The sequence below is a fragment of the Aethalodelphis obliquidens genome, unplaced genomic scaffold, assembly GCF_003676395.1.
Source record: "Aethalodelphis obliquidens isolate GAN/ISIS:26980383/991018 unplaced genomic scaffold, ASM367639v1 scaffold5, whole genome shotgun sequence".
Lineage (NCBI taxonomy): Eukaryota > Metazoa > Chordata > Mammalia > Artiodactyla > Delphinidae > Aethalodelphis > Aethalodelphis obliquidens.
In genome coordinates this window covers 40,890,691-40,907,443 of record NW_020837949.1, presented here as the reverse complement: position 1 = coordinate 40,907,443, position 16,753 = coordinate 40,890,691, and the positions used below count along the sequence as shown (strand labels likewise).

The following is a 16,753-nucleotide window of genomic DNA, read 5'->3' as shown; positions in this document are numbered from 1 at the left end:
CGTTCCATTTCTGTTTTGTAGGGAATATCTATGGGCAGAGGACTGGAGATTTTCCTTTTAAAAAAAAGAGGGTTGTGATTTAGTGCATGATCAAGAATACAACCAAGGCCCTAAGCATTCTAGAGAAGGAAGCTTTGCAGCAGTGATTTTGAATATGTTGAAAGCAAATGTTAACAAATGTCCACCTCGACCTTGAAAATAAATCTCATTAAGGCATCATAGCCTGTCTAATTTTAAGCATTGAAACTTATGAATAAAGTGTGATGAATGATTTAGTGAGTACTATACAGGACTGTGGGTATAGCCAATTAAAGGTTTGAGGGATTATTCCAAAATATAATTTATCTGAAGCCTTTCTTTCTGACAAAGAATAGTTAGAGGAGCTAGAGCTATTAAGCCCATTCCTAAAACATAACAGTAAAACTGTCGTCTACTTAGAGGACAGTGCTTATTCTAAAGAAAACGATGAAGGTATGCAAAAAGGTATTGTAGGGAGGGTGGTGGTCAGGAAATCTTTTCTGGAGGAGGCAGAGATAATTAACCTGGACTTTGAGGGGCAGCTGGCTTCAGACAGTGGAGATATTCTAGGCAAAAACAACAGAACGGATGAAAAGCACAGAGGTACCGTGAGCATACTGTGTGTATAAAGAGTAGGTATTCTGGTATATAGTTCATGTGGTAGAAAAGCAAGAGATGAATTTGAAGAAAGCAGCCGGGTCCAGAGCATTTGGAATTTAAGCAGGAGGTGATGGAGAGGAACTGAGAGAGTTTAAGTAGGCAAATGTTTTAGAAAGGTCACTCTGGGCATCAGAATTGAGGAGGGATTGACGAGGGCAGAGATTCCAAGCAGGAACACCAGTTAGAAGGCCAATGCTGTAATTCAGGCATAATGATGAAGGCCTGTGAAAGTGGAGAGGAGGCTGCATTTGAGAGATTTAGGAGATAGAATCTGTGGGACTTAATGACTGGGTGGTAGATGGTAAGGGAGAAGGGAGGAAGAGGCGTGATGAGGAGGAATGTGTTGGGGGCAGTTTCAACTTCAGATATATTATTTGCGGTGTCCGTGGGATAGTCAAATGGAGGTAGCTGGTAGTTAGAAGGAGACCACGAAGGACAGGCCGCAAAGACAGAACTAATAGAGGATGATGTCACGTGGAAATAGAGGGCCCACAAAGTGTGTGGGCATCTGGTGAAAATAGCAAAAGCAACTTCAGGGCAGTGGTGTAGGCAGAAGGCAGGTTGAAGGGAGTTGAGTGGTGAGTGAATATAGTGCAGGGAAAGAGGGACAGTACCTAAAAGGGGGTATACATTGATGAGAGGATGTTTGGGTTTAGCTTTAAGATGAGAGAGACTTGAGCATATTTATGTGTAGAAAAAAAAGTTTGTAGAAAGGAAGAAGGGGTTATTTGGAGCGAGATCCCTGAGAAGGTTTTGGAGGAGTAGAATTGAGAATTCTGGCAGAATTATAAGCCTTGGACAGCAGGAGGGCTATCTGTTCCATTGGCTGAATTTTTGGAATAGATAGTGCCGTGAACTTTGACTGCCCTGTATACTCTATGCATACAGGCCTTCGTAAGTTAAGTATTGCTTATTTGAGATTTATCTCCCAATGAAGTAACTGTGCAGAAAAACATATTAGTCTAACCCTGTGCTATCCAATACCATAACCGCTAGCAATATGTAGCTTTTAAACTTAAATTAATTAAAATGAAATGAAGTTTCTTATTGCTCTTACCACAATTCAGATGCTCACTAGCCATATGTGGCTAGTTGTTACTGTATTAGACACCATGGATATAGAACATCTCCATCATTGCAGAAGGTTCTGTTGTACAGCACTGGTCTAATACATTTTTAAAACAAATATGTTGTATATGTAATCTTAAGTTGTGCAGTGTTATAACATCATAAATTAATCCTAAAAATATAACCTAAATCTATGGTGTCTTATAGATTCATAATCCATCAAATAATTGAAAAAAAATAGGTGTAACAAAGTGTTCTTTTTTTTTTCTTTTTTAAATTTGGATTAAGTATCTGATTTGAAAATATATTGTCAAATTTAAGCAGTTTGGTAGTTTCATGCATATGAGAAAAGGTTTTTTTTCTTTTTTTGAGTGATCCCTTTATTACACACATATATAACTCATGAATTTTAACTTCTAAAACATTTTCAGATGATATACACGAAAGCTCACCCATCTCAGCAATGCCATCAGAGGCTACCTCCCCTCCCAAACCATCCCTTTCAGATGCCTCAGCAACTCCAGTTGGGAGAAAGGGCCGTCTAGCCAACCTTGCTGCAACTATTTGCTCCTGGGAAGATGATGTAAAAAACTCATCTGCAAAGCAAAACAGTGTACAAGAACAGCCTGGTACCACTTGTTTATCCAAATTTTCCTCTGCAAGTGGAGCATCTGCTAGGATCAATAGCAGCAGTGTTAAGCAGGAAGCTACATGCTGTTCCCAAAGGGATGGCGATGCCTCTTTGAATAAAGCCTCATCCTCGAGTGCTGTGGGTGCATCTTTGATTAATGTTGCAATTTCCAGCTCTGGGGTAAGTATATATAATTTTGGTCTTTGGAAACTTTTTTTGTTGTTATGAGTAATAATTTATATATATGTGTAGGTATGCATTTTATAACTTTTATATAGGATGTTTATATGTATTTTTAGAGTATTTCATAGAAAGTAAAAATCATAAATTTGGTATTCTGTCCCAAGATAAATGAGCAATTGACAACTAAATTACACGAATTTAATGTAACTCCAAAGTATATACTGTGGAATGGTGGAACCTCTTCTTAGCCATCAGGGAGAGCCTGAAAATTACTTTCTCTATTAGAATGCTCTATGTATGTGTATAAATACAAGAAAGACATCAAATATCTCTGAAAACTAGTAGCAGTAGTTACCTCTAGAAGGCAGTTGTCAAGGGTGGGCGTGATACCTTTACTGTATATTGTTTTGAAATGTTTGAAAGATTACCTTGCCCATGTGTTATCTCAACGTTTTTTAAAAAAATATGAAAAAACCAAAACAGAAAAAAATGTTGTGTTTCTGAGCATTATCTTTAAGTGTAGAGCCAGGTTTTGGAATTAGACAGACCTGCATTCAATCCCAGCCCTTCCACATAATTAGAAGTGTGGCTTTGGAGAGTTACTTAATCTTGCAAAACTTTATTTTTCCATTTGTAAATTGGGAAAGAAAGGGTTTGGGAGGATTAAATGAGATAATGTGCATAAAGCACTTAGTATGGTGCTTGGCACATAGTAAGTACTTAATAACTTATAGTTCACCTTCAAGTACATGATACAATTTTGTCAAGTTAATATTGATTTAATTAAAATGCAAATATATAGGTAATTTGACCTAATACAGTTAACATTTATAAAGGTACTAGTGTGATAACATAAAAGAAATTGTTTTTTAAAATAGCGAGTGACCCTATCCCTCGTAGTAAATTACCCATCAGTATATTATGCAGACTAAACTACATATTATAATTTGAATAATGGCATTTTCTAAGTTAATTTTTTTCAAACCTTTCAAATTGGTTTGATCTATTAGAGAGGAAGAAACTTTTTTTCATGAGTTTACATAAAGGCTACCGAGCATATAGGATATGAGTTTTTTTTTTATAGGATTTGAGTGCTTTTTATAGAACTCACTTTAGATATTGTGAATGTTGTTATTTACCCTAAGTGTTATCATGTTTCAGAAAGCTACTTCTTCCCCAGTGAAATCTTCTACTACATCCATCGCCAGTGCTAAAAATTGTGAGGTACAAAATCCTGAACTACTTCAAAAAACCTCTGTTAGTCCTCTTAAAACAGAGGTGTCAAAATCAACTGAGAGGTCACCTGTATCCCGGACAGTTCGGCCCAAGGAGGAATTAAACAGAGAAATTTGTCTGCAATCTCAACCTAAGAACAAATCTACAACACCAGGTAACATATTTTTTAAAAATTCTAAAGTACTGCTGACTATTTTCAGTGTGTCTGTTCTTAGCATTTTAAATATCCAATTGTTCATGGTACAGTGTTGGTTTGCCAGGGCAAATGCCTGAACGTATCAAGTGAGACTTATTCAAAGTCAGCTTTAATTGATTGAATGAATGTTCATTAATGTAGACTAGCCCAGTTACTGGTCAAAGTGTTTAACTTGTTACATTTTAACAGTTTAAACATGCTTTTTTCTAGAATGACCATGCTAGATACTTTCTTCTATACTTTTTGATGCAGACAAAGCATATACAACTGGAAATCACATTTTAAGGATATAATGGAGAAGCGTTCTTATAACCAAGCGTGCAAAGCAGTGCTTCTCAAACTTCACTATGAAAGCACCCATAGTAGCAAAGGGAAGGGAATATGTATACAAATGACTCCACTCCCATTTAATTTATATGTGTGTATATTGTATGTGAATGTATACATATGAAAATTCAATTTTACTATGGTAAACTGATGCTCCAGGAAGTCCATATTTATCTTGTGGTGACTTACACCTTCTGGTATACCCCCACATGCTATTGGTTGAGAAACATAGGACTAAAAAAATATGGTTCAAATATAGGGAAATATAGTGTACTTTGAGCTATATTCTTTTTCATTAGAATTGCTTTCGGAAAGACTGTGTTAATTCTACATTTTTACTTCTTAAAAATACAATCTCTCCAGAAATAATAGTTCATCATAAAAGAGAAGTAGTCAGAGAGATGAGAATGGGGAATCCATTAGTTATGGGGTAAGTAGAAACCAGCAGTCAGTTTCCAGATGAGCCAAAATGAGAATTGGAAACAATAGCAAAATCCCCATGTGAAATTGGACTATGACGCCCAATTTTCTGAAGACTTATGGCATAGATAAGAACGACATAAAGGGCATTGTTGGGAATTCCCTGGTGGTATAGTGGTTAGGACTCGGCGCTTTCACTGCTGGACATGGGTCTAATTCTGCCCTTCACCTGTTTTTGCAAATAAAGTTTTATTGGAACACAGCCATGCCCATTTACTGTCTGTGGCTGCTTTCATGCTTCAGTGCAGAGTTGAGTAGTTGTGACAATGGCCATATGGCCTGCAAAGCCCCAAATATTTACTCTTTGGCTATTTATGGGAAAATGTTTGCCAGTTAATGATATAGGTAACCTCCTTTTATGTAGTGCAACCCTAGCATTCTTATAATGGAGGTGGTGTATATCCCATTTGTTTTATTTTAAATGGATCTCATACTATTTTAAATGAGTACTGTTTTAAGACTTTATAAAATCAAGACATCCTTTGATAAAGTAAATTATCCCTAATTATTATTTTTGAAAGAGAAAAAGGATTTAATCACTGGATTTTCATGTTAGACTTCCTAAAAGCAAGAAAACAAATTGGGCTGTAGAAATATTAGCAGTTGGGTTATCATGGCCAGGATACTTGGTTGTTAGGGTTATTATTAATGCACATACAGTCAATTTCCAATCATCTAGGTTCTGATTATTTAGTTTAAGGGTTTTCTAATCCCTACTGTCCTCTTACTCTACTTTTTAAAAATTCTTCTTCTTGTTTTTCTTAAAGAATTAAATCCTATAAAACAAATTTTAGGACATGGAATTAAACAGTGTGGTAAAAAAACTTTTTTTTTTAAGTTTTCTTTCTTTTTTTTTTTTTTTTTTGTGGTACGTGGGCCTTTCACTGTTGTGGCCTCTCCCGTTGCGGAGCACAGGCTCCAGACGCGCAGGCTCAGCGGCCATGGCTCACGGGCCCAGCCGCTCCGTGGCATGTGGGATATTCCCAGACCGGGGCACGAGCCCTGCATCAGCAGGCAGACCCTTAACCACTGCGCCACCAGGGAAGCCCTTTTTCTAAGTTTTTTGAACTATTTTCTTTCTGTTTACTTTCTGAATGAATATTCCTAGTAGAATCAAAGCATTTTGGAGCTGAAATGGATTTAGAACTTTTCCCATAGAAATCATAATTGTTACTTATTCTAAACAGCCTCCCAAAAATGTGTGCATTTTTAGGAGGAGCAGGAATTAAGCCTTTCCTGGAACGCTTTGGAGAGCGTTGTCAAGAGCACAGCAAAGAAAGTCCAGCTCGTAGCACACCCCATAGAACTCCCATTATCACTCCAAATACAAAGGCCATACAAGAAAGATTATTCAAGCAAAACGCATCTTCATCTACTACTCATTTAGCACAACAGCTCAAGCAGGTATGGCTTACTGCTTTTAACGTTATTCATTACATGGTCTGAGCATAGAACCTAGAAGTCAAACTGTGAATTCTGACTCCAGTCTTTTTGACTGGAGATAAATAGCATCTTGATTCTCTGTATCACTTATTTCAAATTAGAAATATTATTGTCCTATATTCTGTGTGTATTGTGAATTTTTTAATCTGAAAACTGAGGACAAGGTTAGTAGAATTTGAATATTATTAAACATATTTTTGGCTCTTGTGTAAAATAGAGCTTTTGATGATTTTAGGAACGTCAAAAAGAACTAGCATGTCTTCGTGGCCGATTTGACAAGGGCAGTTTATGGAGTGTAGAAAAAGGCGAAAACTCAAGAAGCAAACAACTAGAAACCAAACAGGTAATGTAAACAAGAAATGTAAAAGTGAACTTGTTACCAAAGTAGTGCTGGGATTTAACTTGTGGTTCTGTATTGTAAAATAATTCTTAATACACTATCTTGTTCCAATTAACTATGCAGCTTTCCATTCATAAACTCCTTAAATGTTCATGCCAACTTTGCTTTTCTCTTGTGATATTTTGCCATTTAATGGAACTTTTAACCATGTTTACTGATGACCTACTTAAAATCAAATTTAAAAGGTATTCTCATCATTCAGTTGATTTCAGATTCCTTTTAACATTCTGTTTAGATGCTGGTTTTCAAATGTTTCTCAGAATCTACTTTTCTCATTAATGATTATATATCTCTCCCCAAATATCATACTTTTAGACTATCTGTAATTCTTTCAGTCACCAAATACCTCCCAGATTTCGCTTTACTCATATTATTTCTGGTCAAATTTCACTGGTAAGCCTTCAACAAAATCCCTACTGTGTTAAACTATCTTTTGTTTCATCTACATGCCTACTGTGTACAAAATACTGTGTTAGGAGATATACATATATATATATATGTGTGTATGTATATACACATTTTACTTTCAGTTTTATTGAGATATAATTGACATACAGCACTGTAAATGTTTCGTGATTTGACTTACATACATTATGAAATGATTACCACAATAAGTTTAGTGAACCTCCATCATCTCATAGATACAAAATTAAAGAAATAGAAAAAAACATATTTTCCTTGTGATGTGAAATCTTAGGATTTACTCTCATAACATACAGCAGTGTTAATTATGTTAATCAGGTTGTACATTATATCTCTAGTACTTATTCATCTCATAACTAGAAGTTTATACCTTTTGACCACTTTCATCCAATTCCCCCTTCCCCTACCCCCTCCTTTGGTAACCACAAAGATGATCATTTTTTCTATGAGTTATTTTGTTTGTTTTTGAAGTATAATTGACCTACACCACTATGTTAGTTCTTGTTGCACAGTACAGTGATTCGATGTTTCTATACATTACAAAATGATCACTACAATAAGTCTAGTTACCATCTGTCACCGTACGAAGATATTACATTATTATTGACTGTATTCCCAGTGCTGTACCTTTCATCCCTGTGATTCATTTATTTTATAGCTGGAAGTTTGTACCTCTTAATTTTCCTGTGTTAGGATGTATTTTTAAGCTAAAAATAATAGAACTATATTTAACGTGGCTACCAGTAGAAATAGAATAATACATTTATTCTTTGAGAAGGATCTATGTTATTTTGGTTTTTTTTTTTATCAGTTCCCTTGCTTAACAAATCATGTTTCTCAAGGTCCTGATCTCAACCATTTTTCTTGTCTCACTTGTCCTGGAACATCTCTTTCCCATCCTCATATCTAGGTTCAGTCAATCACAGAAATGCTGATGATGCTTGGCTATTCTGCCCTCATCTCTCTCCTGAACTCTAGTTGAGCTTTGGTTGGCTGGCAGAGCTTTCTGTGCTTTGCTGGAATATCTTCCCCATGTAGTCTCTGTCTTCACTTAGGGCTTTACTCTATACTTCCTCATCTAAAACAATCTGGCAGTACCTCCTTGGCTCCTTCCTCTTGTTACTGTGTCTTCCCACCTGCTGGCCTCTAGCACATGCACACATAAGCACACACACATCCAGTGATACATTTTCTAAGTATGTCACCAAGCTTCCTTGTCTTGTGTATTTTCCTCTGCCATTGCCTTAATCATTAACATAGCTTTGTGTGAACACCCTGCTTTTAGTCTGGCTTCTCTCTAGTCCATCTAACCCACTGCTGCTAGAAAAATATTTCTAAAAGGCAGATAGGCATGTATTCCCTTGCTTAAAATCCTGGAGAGCTCCCCATAGCTAACATCAGAAAAATGTCTAAAGTGCTTGGCTTGATATCTAGAATCATTCAGAAATCTGGCTTCTCTTCCCTGCTCCTCCACATGTGTGTTTCAGTCCTGCCATGCAGACTATTTGTAGTCTCTCAAGTGTACGCATATTTTCAGATCTCTTTGTCTTTGACTTGCTAGTCTCTCTGGATGAAATATCTCTGTGGTGAGCTCCTGTTTCATTAAGAATAGGTTAAATTTTAATTCCCTCTGGAATTTTTTACTTGGCCCTTTTCCCAGTCCCCCTCCTGCTGTTTTGGGCCCATGTCATCCTGTTTTTACCTCACTGGAATATTTATCCTCCTATAATTGTTTTAACTTTGTTTTTCACCACTGTCTATGAGAGCCTTATTCATCTCTGTCTATGTTCTCAGTGCTTGACTCACAGTAGGAGCACAGTAAATTTGTCTTTGGAAGAAGGAATGAATGGGCTAATCCTTCCTATCAGCATAGAGCAAGCTATTATCTGTGATCTTAAAACAAAAACAACTCTTTTGATCTCCTATTGCCCTCCCTTTCTTCGCCTCCTTTTCATCCAGACTCTTCCAAAAGGGTGTCTCTCCTTGTATCTTCCAGTTTTTCTCTTCCCTTCTCTCTTGATCTCTCCATTCAGGCTTTCACCACTACCCGTATCAAATTCACCAGTGATCTTCAGTAATCAGTTTTCAAGTGTTTAACTTGACCTATTATTAGCAGCATTTGACATTGTGAATCACTCTCTTCTGTTTGAAGCACCTTCTTCACTTGGTTGCCGGTAGGTCATAGTCTCATGGTTTTCCTTCTACATCTCTGGAAAATAAAAAGCAACCGTTCTTAAATGATTTTTTTGTTAAATGATTCCTGATAAACCTGTGGAATCCCTCCCCAGACAGTTGCACATATACATGTAAAGAAAATTCTGAACACAGTAATGGGGAGTTCAGGAGTCTCCCCACCTCAGAACTCATCTGTGGTACCCACAGAAAGAGCAGCCAGAAGATGGGAGGGAAAAGCAGTTGAGTATGGCGTAACTGAAGTCAAGGGAAGAAAGAGCCTTTCAGAAGGGAGGAGTGGTTGGTATTGCCAAGTGTTTGTTGTCAGACGTAGACTGGACTGAGACCACTGGGTTTTGAAATAAGGAGCTTGTTGTGACTTGGCAGAGCCTTTTAATGAAGTGAGGGTAGAATGCAGGTAGTAGTGGGTGAAGAGCAGGGTCCAGGAGTATAGGCAGTCCTCAGAAGTTTGGTTCTAAAGGGAAGGGAGCAAGGAGGTGGTGGCTGGAAAGGGTTGAGGAAGTGGCATGTGGTTTTGCTTGTATTTGTTTTGTTCTTTCTGAGGAGACAATTATTTTTTCCCAATATGTGGCTTTCACCTGAATTGGTTTATCTAAAGCTGACCTCTGATGTGGATTTTCATTCTCTCTTGCCTACTGGTCTCTAAAAAAGATTTTACTTACTATTAATTACCAAGAATATGAACTAGCACCGAGGCCTTTTGTGTTCTAAACATGGCTGGACCCTTTCACATTCATTATCTGTTTTGTTCTGAGGAAGCTTATATAGAACAATGACTCTTACTTGTTTCATTTAATGACATGTAAAAAGACAAAATTTATAGTTTTGAGAGGTAAAGTTTATCTCTTCATTTGCTTTTTGCAGGAAATTCACTGTCAGAACACTCCCCTCAGAAAACAAGTTGGTCCAAATACCCCATCACTTCCAGTAACAGAAAAGGTGACAGAAAATCAGACACCAGCACAACCTTCTAGTATAGAACCTACGGGTAAGCGTTTTCTATTTCTCCTTCACTTAAAATGTAGATTTCAGTCTACAATGGAAATTGGAATTGGAAATTGGATTGGAAAGCAGAAATGCTGTTTTAGTGTAAAAAGAGAGATTCATTTCTTCATTTCCACTTACCTTCTCATTTCTAGCCATGCAATATCCTTCTTCCTTAATTATCTTTCCAGAGTGAGAACGCATACACTTGATGAGAGTGTAAATTACTATAAGTATTTTTTGGAGAAAAATTCAGTAATATCTATTGAATTGTAAAGTGTGTGTGCTCTGCAAGTGTTTCTGTAAGTTGAATTCTTAGAACTAGTGTGCACAGGTGTATGTACAAATATATTAATTGTAGCACCATTTGTAAGAGTAATAAGATTTAAATGACCTAAATGCAGATTAGTAGAAGACTGTAAGTAAATTGTGCTAAATCCATGTAATCAAGTATTATGTAGCTGCTTAAAATGAATAAGGTTGCTTTGTATGTAATGACATTTAATATATCATAGGCAGTTAAATTAAAAGAAACAGTAGTGGTAAAAAAACATATTACTGAAATTCGCCATCGTAACAATTTTTTTTTTTTTTTTGCGGTACGCGGGCCTCTCAGTGTTGCGGCCTCTCCCGTTGCGGAGCACAGGCTCTGGACGCACAGGCTCAGCGGCAATGGCTCATGGGCCTAGCCGCTCCGCGGCACGTGGGATCTTCCTGGACCGGGGCACGAACCCGCGTCCCCTGCATCAGCAGGCGTACCCTCAACCACTGTGCCACCAGGGAAGCCCCATCTTAACAATTTTTAAGTGTACAGTTCAGTAGTGTTAAGTATATTCACACTGTTGAGGAACAGATCTCTGTAACTTTCATTTGGCAAAACTGAAACTCTATACCCATTAAACAACAACTCCCCTTTTCCCTCTCCTGAGCCTCTGGTCACCAGCATTCTACATTCTGTTTCTATGAATTTGACTACCTCATATAGATTAGATACCTCATATAAGTGCGATAATATAGTATTTGTCTTTTTGTGGCTAGCATATTTAATTTAGCATAACGTCCCAGGTTTCATCCATGTTGACATGTCAAATGTGTGACAGGACTGCCTTCCTTTTTAAGGCTGAATAATATTTTATTGTGTAGATATGCCATATTTTGTTTATCCATTATCCATTGATGGACATGTGGGTTGCTTCCACCTCTTGGCCATTGTGGATAGTGCTGTTATGAACATGGGTATGCAAATATCTCTTCGAGACCCTGCTTTCAATTCTTTTGGCTGTATACCCAGAAGTGGGATTGCTTGATCATGCAGTAGTTCTATTTTTAATATTTTGAGGAACTATTATGCTGGTTTCCATAGTGGTCACACTATTTACAGTCTCACCAACAGTGCACAAGCATTCTGATTTCTCCACACCCTCATCAACACTTGTTATTTTTTGTTTTCTTGACAGTAGCTATCCTAATAGGTATGAGTTATTAGCTCATTGTGATTTTGATTTGCATTTCTCCTATGATTGGAAATGTTGAGCATCTTTTTGCATGCTTGTTGGCCATTTGTATATCATCTTTGGAGAAGCATCTGTTCATGTCCTTTGCCCATTTTTAAATCAGGTTGATTTTTTGTTATTGAGTTGTAGGAGTTCTTATATTCTGAATATTAACCCCTTGTCAAATATATGATTTGCAAATATTTTCTCACATTCAGTAGGTTGATACACAAAACTTTTTTTTGTAAATTGAGGTGTAGTTGGTTGACAATATTATATTAGTTTTAGGTGTACAACATAATGATTAAACATTTTTATAGATTATACTCCATTTTATTTATCATAAAATATTTTCCATGTGCTGGACAGTATATCCTTGAAACTTACTTATTTTATACATAGTGGTTTGTACCTCTTAATCCCCTACTCCTACCTTGCCCCCGCTCCCACAAAAGTTTTTAAGTTTGATGTAGTCCCATTTGTCTATTTTTGCTTTTGTTGCCTGCTTTGTGTTATACCCAGGAAATCATCACCATATCCAATGTCATGAAGCTTTCTTTCTCTCTATGTTTTCTTCTGGGAGTTTTATAGTTTTGAGTCTTACATTATGTCTTTAATCCATTTTGAGTTGATTTTTGGATATGGCATCAGATAAAGGTCCAACTTAATTCTTTGCATGTAAATATCCAGTTTTCCCAACATCATTTGCCCTTTCACCATTGAATTATCTTGGCAGCCTTGTTAAAGATCATTTGACCATGTACGTGAAGTTTTATTTCTGGGCTCTCTCTTCTTTTCCACTGGTCTATATGTCTATCTTTATGCTAGTATCATACTATATTGATTATTATAGCTTTGTAATATGTTTTGAAATCAGGAAATGTCAGTCTTCTAACTTTGTTCTCTTTCAAAATTGTTTTGGATATTCAAGGTCTCTTGAAGTTCCATATGAATTTTAGGACAGACTTTCTATTTCTCCAAAAAGTGCTGTTGGGATTTTGATAAGAATTGCATTGAATCTGTAGATTGCTTTGGGTAGTATTGACATCTTAACAATATTAAGTCTTGCAGTCCATGAACATGGGATGTCTTTCCATCTATTTGTGTGTTTTTTAATGTCTTTCAGCAATATTTTGTACTTTTCAGTATACAAGTCTATCACCTCCTTGGTTAGGTTTATTCCTAAGTATTTTATTCTGTTTGATGCTATTGTAAATGGAATTGTTTTCTTAATTTGCTCTTCAGATTGTTCATTGTTAGTATATAGAAATGCAACTGGTTTTTTTGTGTTGATTTTGTATTCTGCATCTTTGCTGAATTTGTATATTATTCTAACAGTTTTTTTGTGTGTGGAATCTTTAGAATTTTCTGTATATAAGATCATGTTATCTGTGAACAGAGATAATTTTACTTCTTTTAAAATTTGGATTCTTTTAATTTCTTTTTCTTGCCTATTGCTCTAACTAGGACTTTTAAAAAGCTATGTTGACTAGAAATGGTGAGAGTGGGCTTATCTCTAGCTTGTCTTGTTCCTGATCTTAGAGGAAAAGCTTTCAATCTTTTACCATTAAGTATAATGTTAGCTGTGGGCTTCTCATATATGGTCTTTATTATGTTGAAGTAGTGTTTTTCTATTGCTAGTTAAGTGTTTTTATTGACACTTTTTAAAAAGCAAAAACCAAAATGCAGAACAGCATGTATAGTATGATCACACTATTTACAATAGCCAGGACATGGAAGCAACCTAAGTGTCCATCAACAGATGAATGGATGAAGAAGATGTGGCACATGTATACAATGGAATATTACTCAGCCATAAAAAGAAATGAAATTGAGTTATTTGTAGTGAGGTGGATGGACCTAGAGTCTGTCATACAGAGTGAAGTAAGTCAGAAAGAGAAAAACAAATACCATATGCTAACACATATATATGGAATCTAAAAAAGAAAAAAAAATGGTTCTGATGAACCTAGGGGCAGGACAGGAATAAAGATGCAGATGTAGAGAATGGACTTGAGGACACGGGGAGGGGGAAGGGTGAGCTGGGACAAAGTGAGAGAGTGGCGTTGACATATATACACTACCAAATGTAAAATAGAGAGCTAGTGGGAAGCAGTGCATAGCATAAGGAGATCAGCTTGGTGCTTTGTGACCACCTAGATGGGTGGGAAGGGAGGGTTGGAGGGAGACGCCAGAAGGAGAGGATATGGGGATGTATGTATACGTATAGCTGATTCACTTTGTTATACAGCAGAAACTAACAAAACATTGTAAAGCAATTATACTCCAACAAAGATGTTTAAAAAATAAAATAAAATAAGATAAAATAATGGGAAAATTTTTTAAAAGGATATATACATATGTATACATAGGGGGAAAACTGGAAGAACAAACAATAACCTGGTAATATTAGTGTCCCCTTTCTCTTCTAGGGAAGAAGAGAGAGGTGGGAAAGTTAAGAGAAGACAGGTGCTTTGGGGGATTCTCTACTTTATGCATTTCTGGATTTGAACTGCATAGCTTTATAATCAGAAAACAAGATATGTAAGATTCCTTAATTGAAAAACTCTAAATTTTTATATATATATTCATATGGTTTTTCCCTAAATTTTTTTAGGTTTTACTGAATGTGAAATGACGAAGTCTAGCCCTTTGAAAATAACATTGTTTTTAGAAGAGGAAAAGTCCTTAAAAGTAACATCAGACCCAAAGGTTGAACAGCTGACTGGTTGGTTTTTGTTGTTTTCATTCCTTGTCTCTTATTAACTCTGGACACGCTAGGAGAATTAGTATTCTCATATTCAAATATGCAGTGTTCTATATTTCAAAATATGATTTTATAATATTCTTTTTTTTTCCCCACTCGGAAATACTCTAGCTTTCACAAAATACAGTACTGTGAACAGTTATCTTTAGGTCCCAGGCTCCTGTGAAAATCTGATTAAGGCTATCACTCACTTTCAAAGGGAAAGGAAATGTGCTGCCCTTCCACACTCTGCATGTATGGTTAGAGGAATCAGTGGCCCTTGAAGTTTATTTGTGACCCCTGCCCTAAGTGATGTTAATATTTTCCTATTATTGACTGCAATGTGAAAGGGCAGTTCCCAACAATAGAAAAAGAATTATTTGAAAAAATATTTTTTGTAAATCTGAAGCTTTTGGCTATTATCTTGCAGTCTGGGTTTTTAATATTCTTTCTTAAACCCAAAGAATTGAATCAGCTTTTGATAGTTCCCACCTTTATTACTTAGAAAATGTTATTGGAACTTTATATTAGTAGTATTCTATTTCTTTTTGTTTTGTTTGTTTAGGAGGTACTTTTTCATAGGCCTTTTTCTTCCTGTTTATTGAGTAAGCATATGAATGTTAGGTCTTCTCTGTTATCCGTTTAATTCTTAAAGGTCTGAATCACAGTATTTACCTGTTGGAATATTTTTCAGAGGTGGTACGTGAAATTGAGATGAGTGTGGATGATGATATCAACAGTTCAAAAGTAATTAATGACATCTTCAGTGATGTCCTAGAGGAAGGTGAACTAGATGTGGAAAAGAGCCAGGAGGAGATGGATAATGCAGATGCAGAAAGCAGCGAACAGGAAGATGCACTGAATATCTCCTCGATGTCTTTACTTGCTCCATTAGCACAGACAGTTGGTGTGGTAAGTCCAGAGGTAAGAAAGGACTAAATGTAAACAGGCCCAGCACATAAAGAAACTAAGTAGAATTGGGGTCCCTTTTTGTTTTAGTTGGTACATGGGGATTTGGCACTCTGTAGCCAGGGGTATTTTGCAAACCTGATGTTAATTCTCTTAAAAGAGAGCTTAAAACTCTTCAGTGTTTGTTTTTGGCCTTAGATGAAATCCAAACTGTAACATGGCTTAAAAGGCCAGACATTTGGGCTCAAATCCTGGCTCTGCCATTAAGCGATGTTTATGGGTCAGGTTATTTAACCTCTTTGCCACAGTTAAATGTTAAATTAGGTTAAAAATAGTACCTACATCATGGGGGTGAAGTGCATATTAGGTCATATTAGTATATTAGTATTTAGCACCAGATAGATAACTAACATTTATTGAGAGCTAACTCTACTGTTATAAGCTATCACCCTAAATTGAATAGCTGCACCTTTTTTTGGAGATTGATTCATTAGAAATATTTTTTAAAAAGAGTTACAAGTGTAGGCTTCAGCTGTCTTTGAACTTTTACTCATATACATTTTAGGAACTTATTTAAGTTTGTCTTGTTTTTATGATGAATCGATCAACTTATTGGATGTTTGTTTTCTAGTAATAAAGTCATTCAATTCCTCAGATTTCTCATTTAGAATCAATGTCATCCATAAAATCTAATATCTGATGTGCCTTCCTGCAGAATTTAGTTTCTTCGCCTAGCTGGGAATTGAAAGACACCAGCATAAGTGATGAAAGTCCAAAGCCGGGAAAATTCCAAAGAACCCGTGTCCCTCGAGCTGAGTCTGGTGATAGTATAGGTCATGAAGGTCATGATCTTCCTTACAGGTGAGAACATCTTAGAGGACATTCACTCACTAAGGGTCATGGTTTAGATTGACATAACAAGTTTTGTTATTTATAATTATAGTGTTATTAGTATTAATCTTTATAAAACTTTGAAATAGCTTTGGGCAGACTCTCTTTCACCCAATGGCATTTTCCATTCTAGTGAAGTGTTCTACTGATATGTTGCAATATCAATATTCTGCTGATATGTTCAACAAAGGATAGTGCTTAGTGTGTTGCTGGATTTCTAATAGAGTATAACTTATTTCCTGAAGCATTGATGCATATAGATCTCAAAGAGTCAAAGAAACAGACCGTCCTTCAATAAAGCAGGTGATTGTTCGGAAGGAAGATGTTACTTCAAAATTGAATGAAAAAAAGAATGGCTTTCCTTGTCAGGTTAACATCAAACAGAAAATGCAGGTATGTACTGTGGAAAGGGGATTTGGAAGGTTGACAGCGTGAGATGGTGAGCTCCTTGAGGACAAGAGCCCAGCCTTAT

At 36.3% G+C, this 16,753-nt stretch overlaps 1 protein-coding gene across 3 annotated transcripts in view; it reads left to right on the top strand.

The window, feature by feature from the left end:
- Positions 1 to 16,753, top strand: part of ANLN (anillin, actin binding protein) — a 55,165-nt gene that overhangs the window by 10,802 nt on the left and 27,610 nt on the right. For 2 of the 3 annotated variants that reach the window (XM_027102182.1, XM_027102180.1), the window contains exons 4-12: positions 2,178 to 2,557; positions 3,722 to 3,950; positions 6,013 to 6,203; positions 6,478 to 6,585; positions 10,123 to 10,246; positions 14,353 to 14,463; positions 15,176 to 15,405; positions 16,106 to 16,251; positions 16,527 to 16,674. In XM_027102182.1, coding sequence (XP_026957983.1) covers positions 2,178 to 2,557; positions 3,722 to 3,950; positions 6,013 to 6,203; positions 6,478 to 6,585; positions 10,123 to 10,246; positions 14,353 to 14,463; positions 15,176 to 15,405; positions 16,106 to 16,251; positions 16,527 to 16,674 — 1,667 coding nt within the window. The remainder of the gene's footprint in view (positions 1 to 2,177; positions 2,558 to 3,721; positions 3,951 to 6,012; positions 6,204 to 6,477; positions 6,586 to 10,122; positions 10,247 to 14,352; positions 14,464 to 15,175; positions 15,406 to 16,105; positions 16,252 to 16,526; positions 16,675 to 16,753) is intronic. The other variant, XM_027102181.1, reaches the window with a different exon arrangement.